This window comes from Pyricularia oryzae, chromosome 1 (assembly GCF_000002495.2).
Source record: "Pyricularia oryzae 70-15 chromosome 1, whole genome shotgun sequence".
NCBI classification, from domain to species: Eukaryota; Fungi; Ascomycota; class Sordariomycetes; order Magnaporthales; family Pyriculariaceae; genus Pyricularia; species Pyricularia oryzae.
The window spans coordinates 1,439,320-1,465,483 of NC_017844.1; the positions used below are offsets into that span (position 1 = coordinate 1,439,320).

Sequence of the window (26,164 nt, forward strand, 5' to 3'; positions counted from 1 at the left end):
GTGGGTTAAATATGAATCCTGGATAGATAGTCTTGGATGTTATTCAATTAGTACCAACGTAAATTACTTGAGCTGTATATCCTGAAAGCGGACAGAGGCACCTTTCATTACCGGTTTTTCAAAGCGTTATTTACTTGGCTATATTTGCTGAGCATCAATGCACATATAATTATAACTAATGAATTACGGCATGGTTTATTTTACTATTTTTCTATACGTTTGTTTAGCAAAGTGGTCTTACACTGTCGCGGCTAAATATGCATTTGGATAGCCTCACTGTCACGGTCAGGGTAAGCATAGGACATATCGCAACCATTATGAGCGTTTCTGTAAGTATTATGACTATCTACCCTCCTCACTGGCAATCTGTTCCAGGCGGATAACAAGAATTGGAACGATAAAAGAGACCAAAACAACATGGAAAGAAAGGCAGACAACAACACAGCTTCTCCGCTGCCGTATCGGTGAGGTGATATACTGGGTTTACTTCACCCCCTTTCCCAGGGCTCGACTCTCCGGTCCCAAACTCTGGGCAGCGATGCACTGGACGCTCTTGTTCAGGTCCAAGATCATGGGTACCATGCCGACCGACGCGGTGGAGCTGCACAAGAAATGCGGCAAAATGGTGCGCATAGGCACGGACAAGGTCATGGTCGACGGCAGTATCGCCTGGTCCCGTGTCCATCAGCGACAGCCCAACCAGCCCCAGTTCGGGAAGTACCCAGCAGTGTACGGACGAGAGCGAAAACTCTGAGCTGCTGGCTTCTCATCGCGAGGACCACCGCCGGAAGCGCAGTGCCGCCAACCACGCCTTCTCCGAAGCTGTGCTGCCCGAGCAGAAGCCGCTCGCCAAGTACATCAACCAATTAATGCGGAGATTGGGCGACTTTGCGACTCAGGGCAAGCCTTTCAACCTCCCGCCATGTCCGCGCCCTCGATGAGGAAACAAACCGCTACCGTCTGCGCACTATCGGCGCCAACATAAGTTCAACAGCCAACACCATAGGCTTGGAGTATCCCATCATGCGGCTATTGTCAATTTCGCTTTTTGTAAATTGCGCCAGGACTCCCCGCACAAGAGGGAGCTCGGTTTGATGAGATCCGAAAAGCGCATTGCTATGGGAGCAAAAGCTCCGCGTTCAAGTCCAACAACGAGATCGACATGGTTTCCTCCGCCCCCTCTGCCGTATCTGCACGGTTGCATTGAGGAAGCACTCCGCTTTTACCCCGCCTCCTACTTATCTTTTATGTACTACGGATGCAGGCAAAAAGAAACACTCCCTGTTACCGTATATGTGAGCGTGGGCCTTTATTAACTTAACTGTTCGCGGAAATCACCAAATATCTAAATTATTTTTTTTTATTCAAAACTATTACCAAAGTCGGCAAAACCCACAAATCCCACACCAGCGAACATTGTACAGGGGGGTGGATTTCAATCCGTACCACTATAGTAGCGCGTGGTTTCGCCGAAGTTTATTAAGACCGGTAGCTGTTTTCAACCAAGGGTGACCCCAGACCAGGATGCTGCAAGATTAGAAATAGGAGGCCAGACTCCTTATGATCTGTCCTTATCTAATTCGAGAGTACTGTTAGTATGATATTTCCTCATAGGTTTTGAGACTTGGGGAATGCCACGAACAAAAAAAGGCATGACTTATGCCCTTGCCACTCTTTCCGTATGGTGTGCAGAATACGCAGTTGTTAAAAGGGACTCTATCAGTCGCTTTCCAAGTCGAGGAATCGATCTTTTCGAATTTGTTTTCAATTCTGGTTGTTGCGATGTGCCAAAGATAAACATGCCTCTCTTTAGCCTTCGTTGTGGGGCCGTCTTCAATGCTTGAGAATACTGTCCCGGCGGGGATGCCATTGTGTGACTTTATCTCGTCGCACGGAATATTAATTGCAACGTAAAGATTCTTTGGGAATGGGGAGAAGGCTGTGATAGACGCCTCAAGCGGGCTGGTCGGCAAGGCACCTCCCAAATGTAAAAGTGTCAAGGTAAGAAATAATTCTGAAAGGATGCGCATGGTGGATTTGAGACTGGGTGTAAATCCGAAACTTTATTGTTTTAATCGTTGCAAATAAAACCTGGATTGGAAATAGTTTGATAACTCGGGTGATAATAAGCCGTGTTAATATGGAAATCGACCTCATTAAAGAGTTTAAACTTCTTCAATACTTTTGTAAATTGTATCAACTTACATGTGACTCGGAGTCACCGGCTCTAAGCTAAAAATCAAAATTAGGTACTGACTCAGCTTTGATATTCAATTCTTAGAACTCCGACTTTTCTGTTACATTCCGCTGGTTTTCTCCCCTATCCTTGTCTTCGTTTCTTTTGTATCCCGAAGGCATTCGTACAGGGTTATTAATATCTTTGCTATATTTATATTAGTTACACTTACTCCCTCGTATTTATTTTAACCATATTCAATCTTACTCAGGTTTGCAAATCATTCACCTCTCAAATTCATGCACCTGATTAGATGAGAATATTTTTATTATTTGTTGAAATCAAGGTTTATGCGTTCAATTCATCGACTCAATTGAGAGCTCACGTGCAGTACTGCACGTAACTCACACACGTAACTTACCCAGTCTTGACTACGAGTATAAGACGGAAAGACGTTCAGAAGCTCTTTTCTGGATATTTTCATAGAACATGCAAAATAATACCAACTTTCCTCGTAAGAACATTTTGTTGATCGATCAATCTACGAAAGGCCTATCAACATTATTACTGTTTATATGGTGTCGGATTACAATTCCCCTTATCCCATTTCAGCTCCTTTTGCTACGGTATCAACTTGAATTCAAAATCCTACAGATGTACGAGCTAGATATTAGTTTCCAGACTTCAAAGTTCCTTTAGCCTAACAACACTTCCAAGGACTTAATTCTGCAGGCTACGCAACTTCCTTTATTCTAATAGAGTATCGAAGAACTTTGTTCCCTGTCCAGTAGCCAGCCCGCTTCCCCATCCTCACTCGGACTTTTCCAGATTTTCAACTCCATAATGCAATCGATAATCTTGGTTTCGCTTGCCATCATTTCTGCCGCCCATGGTTTAGTCATCCCAAACGGCAATATAAATCCCCGGGCCGTCCAGCCTGGCAGTTCCGCAACTCCAATTCCAAACCTAGCAATTTGCCAAAAGGATTGCAGTATTCCTGTTGGCACCAAGCATGTGGATCCGGCACTTGAAACTCCGCCCAACGACAATTCTGCTCATCTTGCAACTTTCCAAGCATCGACCCTAGCGACCCGGGATGAAAAGGACCGCAAAGACGGCACGGACGACAAGTCAGAAACCGAGCGCAAAATATTTTTGTGTCCTCATCCGGAATGCAATGCATTCTACCATGATCAACAATCAGTTGACCATCATTTGAGACATACGCAGCATGATTACAATGTGATTGGCGACAACTATCACAACAGCGCTCGGAGACCCTCCCACTTGGATGAGCTGCAGCGCGCCCAACCCTTCCCCAAAAATTGGAGACAATACAAACCTTTACGATGGTCTTGAATATTTTGGTCTTTCCATCATTTTTTGGTTCAGGGTGGTATATTGTGGATGCTCTCTCTTGTTTTACTTGAACAACCAGGTGTTCTTTTCAATGTTGTTATTCTTGCCTGAGTCCTTTCCCCCCCTGCTAGACTTTGCTTTAGCTACTTCCAATCCGTAAATTTTATTTCCACTTTTGTCATCGGTAGTGCTTCATCTGGACTTGAAAGTTTCTAAGCATTTGCTGGGCGCCCGCCAGAAGTAGAACCTCAATTACGAACTCGGTGCGCCGGGGTTTGATGTGTACAAACAAGGGCAGTTACCCGTCCTCGACTCCTCGCCGAGTCGCTTGTGGTGATGTTGTGATGTTATGAAGTTGTGGCGATCCCTTGGTGGTATTCTGTCAAATACCTGGACACCAAGAACAGGATTAGCTGCATCATGTAACTGCTCGCGGTTAGTCGATTGAACTTTTGTCTGACCTTGTACCAATTTGGAATAGCAGCAAAGTAACATCTGTTGCACTTCCAAATTTTGGTATCCAAATGCTCTGCTATCCACTGGATACTGTTTTACTTCATCGTCAAATAACCAATGGCTATGATTTCCCTAGTTCTAGTCTTCCAGGTGGTAATGCGAAACCGACGTTCAGATCCTTCTTTATAGGCAGCTTGGTAAGTCTCTGCAAAGCTTTCAAGGCCCCAGTGTACCCAGTTTAACTTATTTTTCTCAACGAAGTGACATCAGTAACAGCAGTGATCATGAATCTGGCGTTATTCCTCAACAAGCGAGCTCCCGCCCGGGTTGAGGAACTCACAGTTGGCGGAGTCTTTCAAGGGCCGGGATTTTAATGAAGGAGCTACCGAGCGACCTGGATCAAATGGGATGAGCATATTTTGTGGCTTGGACAAAGTAACACACTAAATTTCTGAGACAGATGAGGATATACGTCAACAAGTCAGTCTTCAGCAATGAAACATAGACAGACTTGGTGATGGGTGAAAAGCTACAAACAGTTGGTTGCACTGGTCTTTCCACCACGCTCGTACTGGAACATCCGTGACGGGGACGCTAGACTCTGTGGTTGCCAAGTCGGTTTCTGGACAATACACTCTTCAACCTACGGCTGTAGAGTGTTTCCGTTTTCCTTCTGCTATGTATAACAAACAGGAGTAAAGGTTCTGGTTGTTTAACCTGTACAGACTGCTAAATAGCCCCCACGTGGGATACCATTGGATAGGATGCAAGATTTCAAAGTCCTGGGATTGTTGCTGTAGTGCAAAGGTTACTTCCACACAGATTATGAGAAAACTGCATCAGTGACTAGAACGGCGGACCGCTTCTAGTAGGGCATGCTCCTCGCCATGGAAGCTACTCCGAGGTCGACAAGGTAACGCTGACGGGGTTGCTTGTCTTTTGGATAGTCCAGTGCCCGTCTCGTCTCTTATTATGAAAAACTATCCAACAGCCTCGTACTTCAACATTGGTCAAGTAAAACACATACAAGTGTACCCCCGCAGAAAGGAGTGTTACAAAGCGAAAGGAGCATATACACAGAGGACCAAAAAAGAACAAAAAAATAAACCAAACAAGTCTGCAAGGTGGAGGTCTGCTTATTATTGTCAACTAATTCTTTTGCGATTTGGCGAGGGGTTCACGCGTGAAATATTTGATCACGTCCTTCATCATATTACCTCCCAGCTTACCAACATCTGCCAAATGCAACTCACAAAAAATGCCCATTAAGTGGTACTTAACACCAACTGTGCACCAGCAACAAGATTACCCTTACCTGTTTGCCTGTTCGAAGTTGTGTTTTTCAGGAAGCAGTTTATCTGGTTCCTGGACACCGAATTCGACAGGGCGGCGTGGAAGGTGACGGCGAGGCAGTTGTTGTTTTTACTAAAATAATTCATGGCCGCGCACGCCCAGAGGCAGTCCTGGAAAGAGTAGGCTATGGCCCCGCCAATGTCGTTTCCATTGTAGTCTATTCCGCATGATGGGCGGAATATCGACTGCCTGCCTCCGACGGCAGCGTACATCTGTGAGTTGTTGATGTCCGGGCAGTTGAGCTCGACGGTGACCCCCTGTACCGGAACCACCATACCCCCCTTCGGGCCGAGTTGGATGGCGGTCTGGTTGCCGCAATTTTCGGCGCCCCCAGTTGGAATTGGCGATGAGGATGGTGGCTGAGATGTAGTCGGCGACGAGGACTGCTGGTTCAGGTTGCTCTTGCACTCATCGAGTCTGATGGTGGTGCGCGCGTGGTTGGTTAGAAAATCAAGCACATGCTGCTTCTCCCTTCTAAGCCACAACACGCTCCATAGGAATTTTGGGGTGGACAAAGTTCGGACTCACTCTCTTGCAGTATTCGCCGCCATGCTCCCACCAACACCGCCGCCCACCGCTGCAGCGAGCAGAACAATTAAGAGCGCGATGGCCAGCACGAACGTCGCCATGCCGACCCCGCACACCTTTCGCTCCTTTCCCGCCCTCGACTGCACCTGCTCAGGCTGCCAGGGCTGGTCTGGGCTGGCTACGGTGGGGCTTTTGGCGGGAGAAAACCTCCAGTCCGACGAGCCTGTCGCTCCTGTTTGCGGAACTGGCTCCGGGTCGGTGCGATAGGACTGGTTGACCTCTGCGTGATCCGGGGTGACCACCTCCTTCATGGCATTGTTTGCAGGGTGATATGGGTCGTAGAAAGCGGGCGTCACATCGCCTGTTTCTCGGGAAGCCTGGTTCATTGCTTGGGTTTTGTGGCCGGCTTTGGTGAAAAAGTAATGCTTAGGTAGGTATCCGTTTGATCGTTGGCCGTCCCAGGGAAAACCACAGCAGAACAGAATGTTGCGACTACAGGCAAGCAAATCGTGGACCAAATCGCGCAAAGGCGGTGCGAGCGAAAATAAAAAGAAACTGGAAAAGTAAAAGAAGAAGGGGGGAAATGACCTATGGTTAATATGTCACCCAATTGAACAGGAAGCCTGGCAGTCTCACGTTCATATCTCCGAAGTAAGCGGCGGTAGAATGCCCGAAAAGGGATGAAGGATGCGGCCCGTATCTTGGCAGATACAAGAATTAGAGTAGAACCAGTTGCAAGGATTTACAAGGCGTCATTGCATTTTGGGTGCATGCTGCTGATTTTGTCTTACTGCGCAGCAGTCAGCAGCACCAAGCCTCAGGAATGCTTGGCGACGATCTGGGGGCCATTCAAGGATTTCGGGGAGATCGGGAGGCTTGATGTTAAAAACTTTATCCCATTTTGTACCAAGATCAGCATGAGATTTGAGAAGAGCGCGTACTGAATAATTTATTATGGCTTGGTGAGCTTGGAAAAGTGGTGCGTATATCATTAATGCAACGTCTGAGTTGCCGGTTGCAAAATTTCAACGCCAAAAGATGAGTTGCGTGTCAGTACTGGCAACAGTCTCAAGCTTGTGGTCCCAAACAGAGGTCGCTCAAAACATTTACTATGTACTATTGTTTGCATTTCAAAACTGATATTAGTTGCAAACTAGCGACAAAATTAAAATATACCTCAAGCCTCCCATCACCCCCTCAAATTACTGTCTAATTAGAATAACGTAACTGGTATATTCTTCATCGTCCTCAATCCATGTGGCCCGGCGCCTCCTTGCCATCAAGAGCTCTCCGGTAGTAGGTCCGGAGTGTTGCAGGCTCGAGATCTGGGTAAAGCTTGTAAACATCTAGGTATCCCAGATAATCGGCAACCTCTGGGGTGGTGTCTCCTCGCACGCACAGGGAGTACTGATACTCTGATACACTGCGGCCGACTAGCGCCATAAAATTGGTCGCGTCCTTGGCTAGCACCTTGTTCATCTCGCTGATGGCGTCTTGACACTGCTCGGCCGTTTTCTGGCAGTGGCAAAGGTCGTCAGCATGTCGCGTTTGAAGGATAACTGAAGCTCAGGCGAATTTAAACCAGTAACTTACATAGGCCCTTTCAATCTTCTCGCCACTGACATCCTCGAGAGTCTCGAGCACTTGATGATAGGTCATGACCTCGTCGTACACGTGAACATACTTGTTGACGGTTCGGGGGTCGGCAATTATCCGGGCTACCTTATCTCCGATGGCAGTCACATCGGAAAAGGATACGCGAACATTTCCCTCTCCGGGAATGTGGTTTGCGTCGTCCGGGCCATAAGGAACCATATAGTCGATACGTCCAGAAGGGACTTTGTAGGGCAGGATCTGATACCACCAGGCCACGTCGATGACGGTGTACGGGACCTTTTGCAACTTGATGTAGTTGATGATTTTCTCTTTCTGTTTTTTTTTTGGCTGATTAGCAAATTCTCATTCTGTTCTCGTGTGCTTTCAAACTAAACTCCAGCTTACCCTCTCCCTCAACGCCATGACTCCGACCGGGGGCATCACGGGTCCGAAATTGTCGGGAATAAACCGCCCCACACCGGCTTCCTTGCAAACATCGATGAGAATGGTCTGCTGCTCCAAGACGAGGAAGTTGAGCGCGGCAATGACGGTGTCGGCGCCCTTGATGACGTCGACCAGAGGCTCCCGTGGGCCGGTAATTTCGAGGCCCACGACCTTCACGCCGTTTTTCTTGAACAAGTCGATCTGCGGCTTGCCGAGCGACGAAGGGCGACATACGGCCACGATTTCCTGCGCGGTGCAGCATCGGCTTTGGTCAGCTTGCGGGAAAGTGCGGAAGGGCATTGAGGACGCTGGTTCGTTTCATTATACAAAGTTGGTCGGCGACTTGATCAAGCCATCGATGATTACACGGCCCGTGTGACCAGTGGCTCCGAAAACAACAACTTTAATTGGGGCGGACATAATTATTGCGCTTGCAGAATTCTCGATATGAATGGTAACTTTTCTTGAAATATCTTGATGATTTACCAAGGTCATGGAATTGAAAGAATATAATTGCGGCTTGCGCAGCCCTTTTTATCGCTTGGGGATTTATTTGTCTACACAAGCAGCTTGACTGTGTTTTTGATCAGCCGGAACGCGGGTTCTTGGACGTTCCCGAACTGTGGCCCTACTAGTCTCCATCCGGAGTATGGGGTTTAGGAGTCAAACAGGGAACAGAGGCAGCGTCTTCAGCTCCGCAAACTAGTCCGGGGGGAGCCGCACGGTCAGCCGGGTGATAATTAAATCGTGGTAAAGAAGACAGCTAGGATACAAGTGGATTCCCTGGAAAACGGTAGAAAACTTTACAAAGCAAGGTGCTACAATATCAGGCAAGTGGGGGACAAAAAATCAGGAACTGCAAAATTTGGGCGTGCTGCACCAAAGGTCACCGACAACAATCACCCAACTCAGCACTTTGAACCTCGCCTGGTTTTGTGCACACAGCATAGATAACTAATTCGAAAACGGTAACATATAAAGCGTCGACAGACCTTGCTCAAAGCATAGCTCGTGTGTTTTAATTATTTGTGTCAATTGCAATTCTTTGCAGATACAGATTGGAATCCCTATTTTTTTGTCCCCATTGGTCAGGTAATATTCATAATACGAAGTAGGTGGTACCTAGGGAAGAACAAATATGCCTCCTGCGTTGGAACAAATTCTTATACTGTCCGTCACCAAACATTCGCCACTACTATGGTGGTTAGGGTAAAAATTCCTCCGCTGGCTTTGTCGCCCAGTAATAAGGGCCTTGTGGGCGTTGCCGATTGGTAATAGTTTTGCAGAAAAAAAATAGGTATCCGATACTTCCGCGAACAGTAAACTTGGTGAAGGTTACGCAGACAAGTTCGGTGGCAAGGGAGGGATTTTTACCGCTACCACCATACCGGTACCTAGTATTGGAGTCGATCAGTGCAACAGTGCGGCAAGGACAAGGATTCCGGATACTATTATGCATGTACGCAATACAAGCTAGAAATACATGAACGCAATACCTTTAAATGATGACGAATTTTACGTGTGCGCAGGGGTTGCCTGTCCCTCTAAAGCAACGTTAACTTCTTTCACGTGGGGTGTTCCGGCACACAATACGCACCTTACTCCTGCCACGTAAAATGACGCCCCAAATTCGTAAAATGACTTCCTCGTTCCATCCTATTCCAGAATTTGGTAACTTAGCCACAGCTATGTCAGCTTAGCCACAATCAATCTACGGACTTAAGCATGCTAACCTAATCTGGCTTAAACTAATTAACCGAACCCATTTTTGCACCACCCGCCCCATTTTTAGAAACAGGGCACCTAAGTAACTACCTTTCAAACTACACACAACCGCCACCATTACCACCATTACCATTACCATTGTTATTATAATAATATAAGTAATGCAAGTGGTGCAGATGGTGCAAATGGGGCAAATAATAATAGCGGTAAAGGTGCGGTGATGGCCGTGGTGATGGTGGTGTGATGGTGGCGGTTGTGTACTTTGAAAGGTACTTAGGCGCCCTGGTTCGAAGAATGGGGCTGGCGGAACAGTAAGTGGGTGAAACAGGGAAACCATTCTACGGATTTGGGGCGCCATTCTACTATAAGGGGGAAAATCCTTCAACGACTCGTAGGACCCTCCCAAAGCCTCCACAACGGCCTGCAAGCGCTTTGGTATAAAATGGGCCAACGCCAACAGTACATTTTCCGGCATTGCAAACCAGGCGCGTACAACGGCTTTACAATTACTTTTTTAAGTCAATTGCTGCGTTGTATGGTTCAAGATCAAATTCCCGCGTCACGTCAGAATAAGGTAGGTATATAAAAGTTTAAAGTACCGCAAGAGTACGGTGTACGGACATTTTACCGGTTTCCAGGGCCCTGCAGACGCATGAAACCCATCTTTATTCAGGGGTAGTAGTGTAGTGTTTTCAGTTCTTGTACCGACACAGTGGAACAACAATCTACCAAAGAATTGAGACATCGAGCAAGTCTGATTCGTACCCACTTACCTACCTTGGCTTAGCTAGAAAGTTGTGTCTCGCGGAGCCGCCTAGCTAAATTACCGAATCCCGTCCGTGTTCTAGCTCTGTCGTAGTCGCCAATGTGGAATCAACGTGATCAGGCCAAAATCTCTGAAAACCCCCCCACCCACATCCAGCGTGCGCCATGGCTTGATAGCGCCTGCTCCCCAATTGAACGGACGAAGCCCAGCAAAAATGGCGGTGTCCCGGACCCGGAACCAACGACTGAATCCCGTTATTACAAGTAAACTGGAGAAAACGAATTTTGGCATCTAGTATAAGTTGAGATGGTTCCACGGCCGTTCAAACCAACGACTTGATACATTCCAAGCAACAGAAAGAAACATTCCACGATTTTCACAGCTTATTTTCTGATCCGATTAAGTTTTTTTAATTTCTTTACTTTGACGACAATCATGGATACCAAGGCAAACCAAGTTCCCTACAACATTCCCGCCGATGCGGTCTGGTTTAATAAGCCACCACCCCTCGATATCAGCATTGCAGGTTACAATTAGGCATTTTGCAAGCTAATGTGCTTTTTTTTCATCCTTTAGTTACCGGCTGCTCCTCGGGTATCGGCAAGTCCATGGCCCAACAGCTCCTGGCATACCCTGAGTACCGAGTCGTCGCCACCGTCCGCAATCCGTCGTCGCTCGCCGACCTCGAGGGCGGCGACGACCGCCTTTTGACCACGGCCCTGGAAGTGACCTCAAAGGAGTCCAGGGACGCCGCGGTGGCGGCTGCGCTGGCCAAGTTTGGACGCATCGATGTTTTTGTCAACAACGCCGGCCAGGCGTTCCACAGCGATTCCGAGCAGAGCTGTCCCGAAGAGGAGCGTCAACAGTTCGACGTCAACTTCTGGGGCCCCATGGAGCTGACCAGGCATGCCGTCAGGGTCATGCGCGAGGAGAACCCAAAGAACGGTCCCATCGGCGGCGTCATCATCAACGTCACCAGCTTCGTTGGCTTCGTGTCGATACCGGGCTGCCCCTTTTACTGCGCATCCAAGTTTGCTCTGGAGGGTTTCACCGAGACATTTGCTAAAGAGGTGCACCCGGACTGGAACAGTAGGTTTTACTCTAGCACTTCCTTTGCCGTGATGATTCGAATGGGAGCGAAAGAAAAAAAGGAAAAAAAAAGGATTACAGCTTTCTAACGGTATGACTTTTACAAAACCACAGTTCACTTTTGCCTCGCCGAGCCCGGCGGTGTCGCTACGGCATTCGCGGACAACAGAAAATTTGGGGTCCCTCATCCGGCATACCAGGCCCCCGGCACGCCGACGCGAGAGTTCGAGGCTTGGGCCCAGAATCTATCCGACATGGGCTTCTCGACGGCAGAGGGGACGGCGAAGGCCATTATCGAGGCTGTGCATGGCGCCAAGGAGGGTGCCAGGGGCCGCATCCCACTACGATTGCCCACTGGCTCAGATTCCTTCCACATGATCAAGAGAGAGGTGGACAACATTGCTGCAAACTTGAACGAGTTCCAGCAGGTGTCTCTCATCCCGTCGAATCAAGTAACAGCGAAGGCTTGAAGTCTGTGTTTTTCTCCAAGACTGTTGGTTTATCGGCAGACATGCGAGTGGGTAGATCACGTGTACAACAACGTGCTCTCGGGACACGTAGCAGATTCTGCAACGATTCATGCGATCATGTAGATAGATAGTTACAGTTAGACTAATTAATTACCATGCATAAGCTAATCGATTTGTTTCGTTGTATTGTTCTACCGATCGCAGCGATCATATGATCCCTATCAACAGAGACCTTTTGATACTTTATACAAAGGGTGGACTGATGGCTGATATGGAGGTGCTTCTTGGATGATGCGGATCGGGCTGCTTAGACCTTGGCTTAATATTTGTTGCTTTGAGAACGAGGGCATGGTTGCAAGCGATTTGCGAGTTACATCGGAATCTTCCCGCACGTGTGACAGTTTAGGCTGGGATAGAACGTATGAACAGTGCTTGCAGTCATTGTCTGTCGTGTACGCATTGCGAAATGATTCCAGAAATAAATAAAGTGCATGCTTATTTCGCAACGACGAATCGCTAAATCACAACCATATGGGTAGCTTCTACAGTGCGTTTCGTCTGACAGTGCAATGCGCCTAACAACTGCAAAACGCAGCGCCCTTATGCACCGATTCTACGTAGGTATATTGTGATTGCGAAGAATTTGTAGTTGGGAATAGCCTCATTTTGCCAGGAAAACAAACCGGCCCGGCCGGATCCAAATTTGTGGGTGGGTGCAAACTAATTTGGGCGTGCGCCTCATGCATTGATCTATCCGTATGTAAATAACGCTTCGGAGTTGGTAGGCCCTTTGCAGTGCAAAAATAAACGCGCTGTAACAGGGCCCACATGGTTGTGATTCATAAACGTGCCAGAGCAAGCGACTTGAAGCGGGGACAAGAACCCCTGGCGATAGCGCCCCATCGGGCTCTCCCATTGACTGATGGGGCCATCGAAACGCAGGGCAACAAGTGAGAAACTGTCAGCTGACCATCAGAAGCCGGATCCCTTTCTGTTCTTTTTTTTTTTTTTTTTTTTTTTTTGCACAAGCACCGGCAGGCTTATTGAGTTATGTGTTGCAATTCAACTGTCGTTTGATTATACGAAATTAGCTTTCGGTCGATGCTGCCAGGGCAATCATTCCCCTGGTTGGGGTGGAGAATCGTCAAACGGTTCGAAAATCTGGGGCAGGCCAGAAAACAAGAGTAAAAATAGGGTTTGAAAAAAAAACACTCTCTCAAAACAGGGGCGTAACCATCAAAGAGGCGAAAATAGAGTTGAAACGACACGCCAAGCTGTGCGGTAAGCGACCCCAGGCTCGCAGGTGCCCTGTAAGGTTGATGCAACATAGGGCCGGGGAGGAAACAAAGGAGAGAGTCTAAACGGAAGAGAGGCAAACGACGATTCATTAACCTTATTTTTAATGCTATACAGCAAATGAAGCTTGTCTAATCACGTATAAAGCATCGAAACATCACACCCCAAAAAGAAAACAAGAATACTTCTCATCATCATCGACTTGCTCATCTCCTGCTTCTCTGCTTCACTTCTTGAACGGCCGCGCCGATAGCTTATTATTTTGTTTGAGAAGCAGGGCTTCCAATTTTCTTCTTTGTGATACCCCGTTCCTAAACAGAGGAAAAGTAAATCCAACCGAGGACCTGAACCTTTATTCTCTAATCTTACATATCAAAGCCTACGAGTCAAAATGAAGTTCCAACTCGCATGCATTCTCTCCCTCATGGCGTGCTCGGCCGCCGCCTTGCCAGCCAGCACGAAGCCTGGCACCATCGTCCAAGACACGCAGGGCGTGGAGCTCGGCGACGGCGAGGTCTGCAAGGCGACGTCGACCGAGGGCGTCCTGGCGTGCAACGACGCCAGCGGCGCCAGCTTCAACATCGTCAACGGCGAGCGTCAAAACCTGAGGAGGAGAGAGGCGGGACAGGACGACCACGAGCCAAACGATGACGGCGAGGGGATCGAGGCTCGCTCGCCTCAGGACAGGCAGAAGCCGAAGGACAAGAAGAACAAGAGCAAGGCCAAGCAGGCGACAGGAGGACAGAACCTGCCGCTGCGGCCTGGCGAGAGCTGCACGCCCATCAACAACCAGCCGGGCGTCTTTGGCTGCCAAGACGGCCAGGGTGGCACCTTCAACATCGTCAACGGCGTGCGACAGAAGAGGTCTGTGGCGGCCCGCTCGCCCAAGATCCTCACCGACTCCAAGGGCAACAAGTTTGACGACAGCATTTTTGTCGTCAATGGGGAGCTGATTGCCTGTCCTCCCAATCAACAATGCTAAGCGCATGTTGACTATCAACACGAAGAACCGAGATGGTGTCTGTCGATTTTCTCCCAGCAATCTGAACGGGGTCGTTGGCTCAAGTAGCGCAGGAGGCTGGGAGATGAAGGCAGTTTCTTGGTTCTCGTACATGAATGAAGTACAATTAAAGGACCTCGCAGTGGATTGCCGCAGACTTTAACTACATGATATATACTGGATCCTGCCCAAAATTAATCGATCACATAAAGAAGGAATGGTGAAAGCAACTCAAGTCCAGCGTTCAGGGCGCACTGTAAGGACTGCCAGTAACATCCAAACATCCGAGCACACCATCTTTGCTATATACGTGGCCATCTGTTGAGCCATCGTGTTAGCGCCAGCTTCAGAACAAGAGCGAGGCATGGAGACGTTTACTTACTCAGTCCTATCTGGGCTTGCCTGGTCCCCATGTCTGGTCGCGACTGATCGAAGCAGGAGCAAGCAAGCTCTCCCGACTCTGAGTTGACCGTGCAAGAACTCTCACACGGAACGCATGACCTAAAAAAAACCCCACAAGTTGTGTTTTTGTCAGCAAAGGTCAAACATTAGACAGTGCTGGATGGTCACGGTAGGGCGGAAACTAACCCCGAAGACTCGAGCGGCACAGACTTCTCCCTCCATGCAAACTCTAGGCTCGTCGAGTTGACGGCGAGGCACCGGCCGAGCGGCAGCATGGTGTCCTTGATCTGGCCGCCGTCGCCCTTCTTGCCGGTCGAGGAGCACGCGGCGATCAGCTGGCAGCCGCCGTAGACCTGGAAGCTGGTGCAGGCGGCGGTGACGTCGACCTGATCACGTATTGCCAGCTGTGGTGCCGCCGCGACGGAGACGGCGGCTGCGATGAGAATGCTGGCAAGCATATCTGCTGATGAAGGTAGCCTATAAGTTTTTATTTTATTTTTATTCTTCTAAATCTTCGTTGGGTGCTGGGACAAAACTTTTGTTGCTTGTGGAAAACAGTCGGAAAAGGCGTTTCTAGACGAAGCGACGATGGAGGGAAAACAGTCCTTAATATAAAAAAAAATCCCCCGAAGCAGAGCACGGAGGTTGGTGTCAGGGTGGCAAGGGGTCAGACGTGAGGTCCGTTCATCCTCCCTTGACTGCTGTCACTTTGCTGCACGTTTTGAGACCATGGGACGGAAGCCCGGACTTCTGCCAGCATCGACAAAACAGATCGGGCTGGTAAATGCGACCCTCTAGTGCGAGAAATAAGCAATATCTTGCACAACCTGCCTCCCTATCAGCGCGAAACCCATTGGCCAGCCAAGTCTGCCAAGCCAACCCTACAATGCGTATGCATGGCCGATTTGCCCAGGAAGCAATCTGTGCAACCATTTTGCCAGCCAACATTTGTTCGATTCGGGATTAGTTCCCGCTACCTCGGGAAACCTTTGTATGGCGTGGCGCCCAAGGGCAAGCCATCGGTGGCTTGCCTACCTTACCTTACCTAGATACGAAAGAAAGCCCTACATGCCTTGCACTCCATTAAACCCTGCTTCTGCCTTGCCGTCATCAAATATTCGATAATCCAGTTCGGATCGCATCGAATCCTCGCTTTTGCAGCTGTCAAAGGACCGTGCTCAACACGAGGCGGAAAAAGTATGAGACAATCCTTTTTCTTTCGATGCATCTTGCGAGGGAAAGCAGTGCCGAAAATTGAACGACGCAGTCTTTGCTCGGGATTTTTTTTTCGTTTCTTATTCTTCTTTTGTTTTCAGCTCGGATGCTGCCATGAAAACCAAGGCGCAAGTCATCATCATCGGACTCTTGGCACGTGCGTCATGCAATAACGAATGCAAGGGACTTTTCAAAGATTGAAAGGCTACTCGCGGCTTTTTTTTCGATTTCGGGAATTGATTGCCTTTGACGTCGTGGCATGGAGCAGTGCGCCTTGAACGAAACCACAAGCGTGTGCCATTAAACAGCCAGCAGAGCAAACGACAAGCATCTTGGCTTCCCCAGCGCGTCACCCCCTAACCCTCTGACAACAAAGCTCGCCCGAGCTGCACTTCGCAGCTGCGCTTGCTACGCTACCCAAAACAGGCCCCCTTGGAAAATGGCCTTGTGATCTACAAAACAACGATGCGAGATGCGAGTGGGGTAATTTTCAAGCCAGCCCAGATTTGGGAGGTGCCTTGGTTGCTTCGGGTGCCCATCTTACAGGACCTTGTTGATCCTTCTCAACGCTGACTAAGAGATATGGAGTTTTGGTTCAGGCACACCACGATCCAGCTGCGGTTCCTGGAAGCGGCTGGGAACGAGGCCTGCGCTTTCTCCGCATGCCAAGTTCGGAGCTAGTGTGTATTCACCATCGCGTAGTATTCTCGCCGCCGGGAGGGTTACTCAGCGCCCGAAGCGATTGGTGGAATTTTTTGACGGGAAAACTCGTATCGAAATATCCGTTGCGAACGCGATCAGAGACGTGAATCCTCGTGTCTAGGTAGCATTTTCAACAACCGACGAGAGGGTGCTCACCGCCGCGATGGAAAAATTATGTAGCACTTGGTCCGCAATGGTAAACTCTATAAGAACGTCCCCAGGGGACGCGCAATGAGGCGAGCTGGGGAAGGGGCATGTAAAAGACAGGCCATCCACGCCAAGCCTTTTTCCCACCCCGACTACTCCTCTGCCCACCATGAAGCTCTCCGCCATGACTGCCGCGGCATCGACCGTCCTCCTCGCGACGGGCGCCTCGTCGGCCGCCGTGCCGGCAGCAGGAGGCCAAAAGTGCCCCAAGCCCGTGACGACGGCCTACGCGTCGCGCATGGCCGAGTCGTGGATCAAGCTCAACAACGAGCAGCAGCGCGCGGCGTGGTACGGCCGTGCGGCCCTGTACACGGGGTACGAGGCCGTCATCGCCCGCACCGGCAACGACACCCTGCTCGACTGGTACCGGTCCAAGATGGACGGCGGCATTGTCAACCCGGACGGGAGCATCATCGACTGGAGGCCTACGCACTACTCGATGGACGACTACCGCATCGGCCACAACATGCTGTACTGGTACGAGCGCACCGGCGAGGAAAAGTACAAGATCGCGGCCGATACGGTCCGGGACATGCTCAAGGGCCACCCGCAGACGCCGACGGGGGGTTTCTGGCACAGGGATGTTGTTTACCCCAACCAGATGTGGCTGGACGGGATTTATATGGCCGACACGTTTTATGCGCGGTACACCAAGATGTTTCAGCCTGACAACCAGACTGCGTGGGGTAAGCTTTTTTGGGATTCTTCTTCGTACCTGCGAAAACAAGTGGCTTGGTGACCATAACTGACTGACATGCCATTTGTTCCCGCCACCAGACCACATCGTTTTGCAATGGGATAAGATTGAGGAAATCGCCCGCGTGCCTTCTACCAACCTTCTGGTCCACGGCTTCGACGAGTCCAAGACCGCGGTCTGGGCCGACCCCGTCACCGGCGCTGCGCCCATCGTATGGAACCGCGCCGTGGGCTGGTACATCTGGTCGCTGGTGGAAATCCTCGACCTATTTCCGCAGTCGCACCCGGGCTACGCGCGCCTGATGAAGTATTTCACCACGCTGGCCGAGGGGCTGAAGCGTGCCCAGGACCCCGAGTCCCACGGCTGGTGGCTGGTCATGAGCGACCCGTATATTGGCGTCGAGGGCAATTACCTCGAGAGCTCGGCCGCTGCCATGTTCACCTATGGCTGGCTGGCCGGTATGAAGAGGGGCTGGATCTCGGAGGAGGAGTTCCTCGGCCCCGCGACCATTGCCTACTCGCACATGATCCAGGACTTTGTTACCGAGAACGCCGATGGGACTGTCACTTGGGAGAAGACGGTCGAGGTCGGGTCGCTGGGTAGCAATGCTACGTTCGAGGTACGTTTTTTTTTTGTTATTTTTTTGTCCCCCTCGAGATTTTGATCGTGTGCAGCTTGCTAAAAATACAATCTTTCCTGCAGTACTACACCGGCATCCCGGTGGTGCAACACGATACCCGTGGGGTGGGACCGTTCCTACTGGCTGCTGTGGAGTGGGAGGAGCGCAACAATATCGCGTCTTGAAATGACCAAAACAGGATGGGGTTATGGGTCTGAATCAATCTGCGACCGACAAAATAGTTGCAGTTGGTAAAATATTAGATGAGCTATATGCGGCCACCCTGCGTGTCCCAATAATCTTACGCCTGTCAGCTTGCCCATACACCACGTCTGCCAGTAATCTACTATTGCTTCTGCATCTCCCTCTCAAATCACATCTGTGAAATCACCCGCAGCTTTGTACGAAATGACAAGTAAGGACTGCCCCTTGCATTGTTCAGCATTAGCTGGCGATATGAGTCCTCTGAGCTGATTCTCGTAGCCTAAATGACCCATGTGACATACAACCATTGCATTTTGCAGATCCATTGGTCTCAAGGTTGCCCTGATCTCTCATGTCTTTTTGATGCTGCTGTGTAACGATGACGAAAGCTCAGCTCCAACCAGCAAAACAACAGTTCATGTCTGCTGAAAGCCTACTTCTACTTGTCGTATTATATTAGCCCGGCACTCGTTGGTTGATTACTCTATCTCCGGTCAAAAAAGAACCGCTGGCATGCAACCAAAAACCTTTCGAATAGACTGAGTGGCCGCATCCTCCCGCGACCGTCCGGCCGTGTTCCGTACTCGCATCTGGGACATGATTGGTAGTATGACGGTCCCGTGATCAGCATGACATTCCAGCCGGGAAAGGAAAGATTGCCACAATATCACAGGTTGAAGGGCAAACGCCAAAAAGTACATCCGGTTCAGAATGTCTTCTCAGCAGATTTGGCCGCCCCTGTTCAACTGTTGGTCCTGCTACAAGGTATTGACCTGGATTATGGAATGTGCCTTGCAGTCGCAAAGCAAAATAAAAATGCACACCAGCAGGATGCCTCAGGGGATTCTTGAACCGAGTTGCTCGACCGAATACGCCGCATACAAGACGGGCCAAAGACCCGAAGGCTCGATGAATAGATGGGCAATGATCAGCCCACTCATCAACTGCATCTTTGACACCCTGGCCGAACGCAACAAAGCCGAGATATTAGCCGGTACCGTCGCTCTGGACCTCTTCCCAGGAATCCTGCAAATTTTGGGCAATAAACTACCAGAAACGGCTTCTATTGCCCTACGCCACCCCGTCCTCGCCCTGCTGCTTGCTCTTGGGAGCCCTTTGGCTACCGTTGCAAGGACGGATAATTTCAAAGACCATGTAAAAGAGGCGGTGGAAGGTCGCGACATGGAAGGTATAATTGACTGGCTGTTTACCAGAAACTCTAGAATCCAGCGGATTAGGCCGATGTGTCTGAGTGTTCTATAGTACTCGTTCGCAGTCGCCGCAGATGCCCGTCGTCTGTCTCGCATACTAGCCTGGTGCCCATGCGGTCACCATCATCTCCCCCGAAAACAGTTTATATGCTGCCCCTTTGGACCGGATTCTGTCTACTCGTTCCCTTTGGCAGCTTGTGGCTTTTCATGCGGATAAATTGTTTCGTTCCGAGCAATTGGGACAGACTTCCCATTCTCAATGGGTTTATCAATCAGTCTCGCGTGGAACTTACCCCTACGACATTTCAAGACAGATGCTCAGTGGAATGGCGCAAACAGGGCATCGTACCCAAAGCTTTCATTTGGTCGCTCAGCATGGTGACCTTGGCCAATTTACCTTTGGGACCATGGTCTTCTCCAGCATGCTGTTCCTTTAGTATCAAGGGCGTCATGTACATTGTGGGACGATATCTCGCAAACACCATTGTGTGCCGCGGCATTGTGAGATTGGAGCATTCGGCCCTGAATGGCAAAGGAATTTTATTTGGACAGTCCAGTGAGACCAGAGCGTGGGCAGCGAGATAAGGCTCGCTGAGTTGCGCTGGCGCAAGTCCACTCTGAACTTGTCACTTGTTACTCCTGAGCAGAACAGTGGAAATGAATCTGCCAAACTGGATCAGATGGCTGCGCTAGGCTTCAAGTCTGACAACTGAAGGAATGTGCGAGCCCCCAAAGATGAAATCACCAAAACAATGATGGCCAGAGCGAGCACCTGGACATGACGGCATAAGTCCGCCTGACTAACCCAGCTTCTTGAGGGGCGTAAATGGCCCAATAGCCACACAGCTTCGTCTTGAAGGTGGTGCAAATAGTGTAGGTGGTCATTTGTTGATCTATTGTGTCATACCATCAGATAATAACGCCGTAAAGGGACTCATTTCGCTGCTCTATAGTTACACGCGACATCACGTCTGCTTCCGCATGTTAACTTCTCTTGTGGCATTTGACAGAGACCGACTGATGAGCTTAGTCAGAATCACGGGTTTCAATGTGTAATCCTAGGTCATCCTGTCCCAAAATATGATGTTGTACGTGGAGTTGACCGGCACATCAGCGTTTCACAAAACATACAGATGTATTTCACACAGCCAGAACAAGCAGATGATTACCGCTCTTTGCCTTATCAGCTCTCTACAAATGTACAAATGGGGACACATTTGCTTTCTTTACAAGTGACCTGGTCAAACGCAGGTACACGAGTGTAAATCTCGATGGCAGTATGACGAGTGAGGTAAGAAAGTCGTGCCTTTCGCATCAGGCCTGGAAGTTTGGCGCTGCATCCGTGTGGCAGGGGGAGGGCAAGGCAAGGTAAGAATGATCTCACCTGGTGTTCGCCGGCTCGGACACGAAGGGAAGCCTTCTTTGGTTGGCTTCATAGTCAATGTAACTCAAGAAAACTACTTAAGGCTGCCATTTGCACTCTTGCAGCTGTCGCAAAGAAGCCATCATGACCGGCACAAGCAGGACAAGCAATAGACCAGCAAAACTCTTCTTCGAACGGTGAGCTCCCTAAGGGTGCCTCGCAGTCTAGGCTCTACTCCGAATGGTTCCAAATATCAAGATGTAACCAAGCTGATTCTGAAGATTAAGCCTCGTCTTTTCTTCTCAAAAGCAAAGTCACCATCACTATGCTCTTCACTTCAGTCTTCACCGCTCTCGTCACTGTGGCTGTGGCTATACCCACAGGCCCTGTTGCCGTTCGTAGCGCCGACAAGGGCACGCCTGCTAAGCTTGGTGCTCGCACAGAAGGTATCTATGACTCCAATACTCGGATGCAAACCCCACAAACTCCTCACCCATTGATAAAATGGCCTCCATACTCCAGTCAACAGCCGCCGGGGGTTGGGTTGACAGCTTCACGGAAGGAGAGGCGAGAAGCAGCAGCTAAAAGCTTTGGAATAAGATACAAAGCTAACAAGAATACTCATCTTATCTTTTGAATTCAGCCGAGAACAAAGTTCAGGCCGACTTTGACTGCAAGAACCTAGATAGCTACAACGATTGCATCGCCAATGGCTGCCCGTTTGGGATCCCCCCGGGAGCTTGCTTCCCGGCTCTCAACTGCTATATTGCCTTTTGTTAAGAGGAAGATTGGCAGATCGAGCTGCCTTGGGGGGGTCGTCACGGACTCACGGGCTTGCCTTTGTTCAGTGTGCCAATGAGGACCACAAAAGTTCGGAGAGTCGCAGCGTTGAGGCTTCCATTGATTAGTGGCTTCCTCTTTCAGAAGGGGAAATCGATTTTGTTTTCTTTCATTTCTTTTTTTTTGGAAATTGAATCTTGTGCGATCTCAGAGTGAGGGAGATGCTTGATCTCGTGTTCGTCTATCTCTCTAAGTGGCGGCCAAACACGCCTGAAATTCGTGCGTAGCGGTGCGGCCTCTTACGTGTGACAAGCGTTTGTGCATAGGCCCGTGCTCACAAAATCCATTCAAGCACCTAGGAAAAGTTTGCTTCATCTGGTCATCAATCCCTTGGTACTCTGATCACGTACTGTGGCTTCTTTCCCTTCTGTTTGTCTTGATGTGCGGGGTACAGGATAAAAGCGCTCCCAATACCGACTCAGCGCTTGCTGTCATCTCACACCGAGATCTATCTGATTATCTAATGCAGCAGGATCACCGCCCGGACACAAAAAAGGATGATTTCAGCTAAACTTTCTCGTCGTAGAATCATACGACTGAGGGGTGAGGGCAAACAGTCCGTCCGGCTGCAGGTGACACGCTACCGACGGCTTGCCTGCAGTTCCCGTAAATGACCTAGGGTCCAGATTCTGGGCATAACAGCCATCGGTTTTCAAGAAGAACATAAACTGACTTGCAATAAACCCTTAGTGCGACTTCACAATGTTGCCCTCGGCACTGGTCAGCACTTACCAGCAATACAAGCTGGACACCGACTCTGTCGCTGCATGGCTCGCCTCCACCGCCAAATCGCTTGGCTATTCTGCTGACCTGCTCGACTCGTCGGTTGCCGCCACCTCGACCTCCCAACCGCGAGCATCTGGTGGTCGTCTCAAAGGCAAGGCGCGCAGCAACGCCAAGAAGACGGCCGCTGCAGGTGCAAGCTCTTCCGCGCCGGCCCCCAAGCCCAGCGGCCCCAAGTACGTCATTAGCGTCCGCAGCTTCGTCTCGCTCGCCGAGTACATTGCCGAAAAAGCAGCGCCCGTCCCGGAGGTGTTCCGGACTGTGATTGATCGCGTCATTGCCGCCCGCTCAAAGTTCGGGGGCCAGCTCCGGGACTATGGCGAAGCAATTAACCCAGGATCCGATGCTAAGCACCAACACTTTGTCGATGGTAAATTCGCCACCATCTCACTCTGTCTCTTTGCCTTCTCCCTCTTTCGTCTGCTTATCAAACGTGTGCTGATTATCTCTCCACATATCAGTCTTGGCAAAGGTCCGCTCTGTTCTGAGCCCCTTGATGCCCGCTGTCAAGGACGAGGACGGCCAGTCAGACGCTGCTCGTCTGGCGAATCGCTTTACGGGTCTCGCCGTCTATGAGGCATCGCAGGAGTTCCTGAATCTGCCTGATGTCGCGAGACCAGGAACAGCGCAGAACGACGACTCTACGTACGAGGCCCAGCCGGAGCGGTCCTTTGAGGAGGCAATCTTCGCGCCGGATGCTCTCATCAACGACCTGGGTCATGTCAGGAGTCATATTCGATGGATCTGGTCCAACCACAAGGATGGCCTCTTCGAAGTGGCCCCAGCCGCCGTTGCAACCGACACCGCCGTTGCCCTCGCCAGAGGCTTGATAGACGAGGTGCTTCCTTTGTTGGAATGGAACGGTGGAATCGGAGACCTCCTAGAGAGGTACTATTTGCTGAGGTGCATTGTCCAGGGCTGGAAGCTTGAAGACCTCAAGGTTGCTGCCAATGTCAAGGACAACTTCAACCACAAGACATATGACATCGCCGACGGCACCTACCTTTTGCCCTATCGGCTTTTGGAAGCCTTTATTCCTGTTGTGGAAGAGCGAGGTCAAGTCCCGATTTACAAAGAAGGCATGTTTGGGTACTGGGACCCGAAGAGCAACCGCTCCCTCAAAACTGGGCTCCAGAAGTTTGAGGACGACCGGGCCCTCCTCATGCCTTTTTTCTCCGAAATCGCAACCGCGATGCGTGGCGTCGACAACTGGCCGGTCAAGGACGAGCTCTACCAGGGAGTGGAGGAGCTTGCGAAAACAAAAAAGGTTCCATTTTATGCCGCGTTTGCCGCCCAAATATTCCTCGACATTACATACGAGCTAGGCGAGCACGTTGAGCGTGGGTTCGACGCGTTCCAAGAGCAAACCAACTTCATGAACAACGATGTCGAGCAACACTTTGAGTTCCACTCGAAACTAAAGATCAAAAGCTGGACCGCCGCCCACGACCAGATGCTGCGCGAATTTCAAAAGAGCATCCAGTGGCTCGGTAAAGACCCTCTACGCAACGTGCAGAACCGCCTTCTAGCGCGCATGGGCGCTCCCGCCTCCACCATGCCGATGCACCTCATCTTCCGCATGTCCCCGGTCGTCAGCGGTCTCATGCTCTTCCACTTCCGCCTGGTGTATAGCCATGTCGGCCGAGCCGTCGCAGACGCGTGGGGTTCCGTCCAGTACGCCCAGCACTTGTACAACGCCGCCTGCCGGGAGAGACTGGTGGGTCGGGAAGATCGGTGGCAGGACATGGAGGTCCTTTACGCCAATTTGGGAGAGGGTTCCTTCTACGTCGGTGGAGAGGCGCCCAAGACCGCGGCTGACTACTTCAAGAAGTTTTCGCTGCAGATGGGCACCTCGGCTGCCGCCATGACGGGCACCCGCCGGAGAGGCGCCCCGCTGGCGTCAGGCGCGGGACCCCGCGGTCTGAAGGAGGGCTGCCCCGTGTCGTGCATGTTCAAGGGCCGGTACGTGCGAGGCCAGATCGGCCCCTCGGGATTCCTCACCCCCGAACGCGTCGACCAGATCATCGATCTGAGTCTATTCGAGCCGATCGAGACCCCCAACGACGGCAAGGGCGACGGACTGGTGCTCGGCCGGATCGAGCACCCTGCTATTCTCAAGGAGAAGGCAAAGAAGACCATGGCGATGGGAACAAACAAGCAGCAGCGCAAGAAGGCCGCTGACGGAGGCCGTGTGACTCCATCCCAGCTCATCCAGCCGCTGACCTGGGCCCTCCAGGCCGAGACTCTAGAGCTGGCTTTTCCCCTCCTGACGTTCCACCGTTGGTGCTGGCGGCTCCTCCGCTCGGTCAAGGAATCATGTGATTCGTTGCTTACGACGAGGTATGGCCCTGGCTACCTCGAGACTGAGAGACAGCTCCCTTTCGTGGTGGGCTGGATCCTCATGGCGGCGGGCGGGTTGGGCAACGATGTCCCGGATCGTCGCATGCTCGAAATAGCAGCCGGCGTCATCGGAGAGCTCGGCGGATGCGAGGCTGGAAGCATAGTTAGCGAGAAGATCTTGGGAAACATCTTTGATATGCCGATTGCGTTTGAGGAGGAGGATGCGTAAAGGGGGCTAGAGACTGGACGGCGACGGGAGCTTGAGGGTGGCTTCACTGCAAGCTGGCTATGGCGGGGGCGGGGGTCAAGATTGACAATGCATGTACCCCGACTCAATAGCGATGTACGGTAATTATTTATGTCGCTTAAGGCCTTCACCGTGCCACATCGGAAGCGTTCCACACGGCACCATGCTTACGTTTTCGAGGTTGTGTGAGTGTATGCACTCAAAGTTCCTTTGGCAATTTTCCCCGCTTGGAACCGCTTGCATTCGGCCTTGATGGAAATCCCGACCAAGATGTCGCCGATTTTAATTTGGTCTGATAATCTAGTTATATTATGAAGATTCGACACCCAAGTCCAGACTTTTGATCACTTGTGAACCATGACACCCTGTTCATCGGAACATTGTCAACCCCATTGGACAGCCATAATAACTCCGCGAAAGCCATCCATGTCACGCCTCATCACTGCCTACCAGACCAGCCTTGCCCACACCTCGCCGGTTATGTCCTACACTCTGACAGCTCACGGCGGCGGCTCGCTCCGAGAGTTCATCTATTACCAGGCCCAAACCGGAATACTCAGCTTCAATTGGATCGAGACACTCCGCCACTGGCACCATGTGGCCCAGATCTGCACCTACTGCACCTGCCGAATTTCAAGTATATTTTGCCCTTGGAGGCTGGAGAATGACATTGCGAGAGACGTGGCGACTGGTTTACATGCGTCAAACAGCATAGCCGGAGGGGCTAAGGCTATGTTGGGGAGGACGCGGCCATGTGCGAATGAACGCAGGATGTAGTGGGAAAAGGTTTGTTGCGGAAATCTCCAATGGTGGAGACCAGTATCTAAAAGTACTACGTTATAAATAAACGGAGAAAGGTGACGGCTTCTATGCAGCGAGGTCAAGGTATGCGAAAACAAATGTTGAAGCTTTTAGTTGCGCGGTTGATTCATTTACTCGTCCGTGTATCTTAAATATTGCAAGTAAACATCTTCGCGCTGATCTGTACCCCCCCAGGCAACTTTACGTATCCAATGTGACATGGGTTTATGGCAAAAGCGGTGCCATTTCTGTTCGTCTCTTTTGATTTTCAATAA

At 50.5% G+C, this 26,164-nt stretch overlaps 11 protein-coding genes across 11 annotated transcripts; 7 read left to right on the forward strand and 4 right to left on the reverse strand.

Moving 5' to 3' along the window:
- Positions 1-257: 257 nt before the first annotated feature.
- MGG_02334 (uncharacterized protein) lies at positions 258-754 on the forward strand (the record flags this gene model as incomplete). Its single annotated transcript, XM_003709051.1, has 2 exons — positions 258-329; positions 446-754. 2 exons carry the CDS (start codon positions 258-260, stop codon positions 752-754), a joined length of 381 nt encoding a protein of 126 aa, XP_003709099.1.
- A 1,523-nt stretch (positions 755-2,277) lies between these two features.
- On the reverse strand, positions 2,278-3,067 carry MGG_16100 (uncharacterized protein; the record flags this gene model as incomplete). The annotated part of the gene is made up of 4 exons (XM_003709052.1): positions 2,278-2,383; positions 2,465-2,481; positions 2,598-2,646; positions 2,991-3,067. The coding sequence occupies 4 exons, from the start codon at positions 3,065-3,067 to the stop codon at positions 2,278-2,280; spliced, it is 249 nt and encodes an 82-aa protein (XP_003709100.1).
- A 2,189-nt stretch (positions 3,068-5,256) lies between these two features.
- MGG_02335 (uncharacterized protein) lies at positions 5,257-6,258 on the reverse strand (the record flags this gene model as incomplete). Its single annotated transcript, XM_003709053.1, has 2 exons — positions 5,257-5,761; positions 5,873-6,258. 2 exons carry the CDS (start codon positions 6,256-6,258, stop codon positions 5,257-5,259), a joined length of 891 nt encoding a protein of 296 aa, XP_003709101.1.
- An 862-nt stretch (positions 6,259-7,120) lies between these two features.
- MGG_02336 (isoflavone reductase) lies at positions 7,121-8,332 on the reverse strand (the record flags this gene model as incomplete). Its single annotated transcript, XM_003709054.1, has 4 exons — positions 7,121-7,387; positions 7,466-7,801; positions 7,874-8,158; positions 8,240-8,332. The coding sequence occupies 4 exons, from the start codon at positions 8,330-8,332 to the stop codon at positions 7,121-7,123; spliced, it is 981 nt and encodes a 326-aa protein (XP_003709102.1).
- Positions 8,333-9,050: 718 nt separating this feature from the next.
- Positions 9,051-9,389, forward strand: MGG_16101 (uncharacterized protein; the record flags this gene model as incomplete). Its single annotated transcript, XM_003709055.1, has 2 exons — positions 9,051-9,121; positions 9,233-9,389. 2 exons carry the CDS (start codon positions 9,051-9,053, stop codon positions 9,387-9,389), a joined length of 228 nt encoding a protein of 75 aa, XP_003709103.1.
- A 1,173-nt stretch (positions 9,390-10,562) lies between these two features.
- Positions 10,563-12,127, forward strand: MGG_02337 (retinol dehydrogenase 8). Its single transcript, XM_003709056.1, has 2 exons — positions 10,563-11,492; positions 11,607-12,127. Exons 1-2 carry the CDS (start codon positions 11,012-11,014, stop codon positions 11,960-11,962), a joined length of 837 nt encoding a protein of 278 aa, XP_003709104.1. The 5' UTR covers positions 10,563-11,011; the 3' UTR covers positions 11,963-12,127.
- A 1,522-nt stretch (positions 12,128-13,649) lies between these two features.
- MGG_02338 (uncharacterized protein) lies at positions 13,650-14,240 on the forward strand (the record flags this gene model as incomplete). Its single annotated transcript, XM_003709057.1, has 1 exon — positions 13,650-14,240. One exon carries the CDS (start codon positions 13,650-13,652, stop codon positions 14,238-14,240), a length of 591 nt encoding a protein of 196 aa, XP_003709105.1.
- A 262-nt stretch (positions 14,241-14,502) lies between these two features.
- On the reverse strand, positions 14,503-15,118 carry MGG_02339 (uncharacterized protein; the record flags this gene model as incomplete). The annotated part of the gene is made up of 3 exons (XM_003709058.1): positions 14,503-14,576; positions 14,641-14,759; positions 14,847-15,118. The coding sequence occupies 3 exons, from the start codon at positions 15,116-15,118 to the stop codon at positions 14,503-14,505; spliced, it is 465 nt and encodes a 154-aa protein (XP_003709106.1).
- A 1,775-nt stretch (positions 15,119-16,893) lies between these two features.
- MGG_02340 (cell wall glycosyl hydrolase YteR) lies at positions 16,894-18,285 on the forward strand (the record flags this gene model as incomplete). Its single annotated transcript, XM_003709059.1, has 3 exons — positions 16,894-17,470; positions 17,562-18,100; positions 18,184-18,285. The coding sequence occupies 3 exons, from the start codon at positions 16,894-16,896 to the stop codon at positions 18,283-18,285; spliced, it is 1,218 nt and encodes a 405-aa protein (XP_003709107.1).
- A 2,918-nt stretch (positions 18,286-21,203) lies between these two features.
- On the forward strand, positions 21,204-21,658 carry MGG_02341 (uncharacterized protein; the record flags this gene model as incomplete). The annotated part of the gene is made up of 2 exons (XM_003709060.1): positions 21,204-21,324; positions 21,522-21,658. The coding sequence occupies 2 exons, from the start codon at positions 21,204-21,206 to the stop codon at positions 21,656-21,658; spliced, it is 258 nt and encodes an 85-aa protein (XP_003709108.1).
- A 762-nt stretch (positions 21,659-22,420) lies between these two features.
- Positions 22,421-25,070, forward strand: MGG_02342 (uncharacterized protein; the record flags this gene model as incomplete). The annotated part of the gene is made up of 2 exons (XM_003709061.1): positions 22,421-22,871; positions 22,963-25,070. The coding sequence occupies 2 exons, from the start codon at positions 22,421-22,423 to the stop codon at positions 25,068-25,070; spliced, it is 2,559 nt and encodes an 852-aa protein (XP_003709109.1).
- Positions 25,071-26,164: the final 1,094 nt, after the last annotated feature.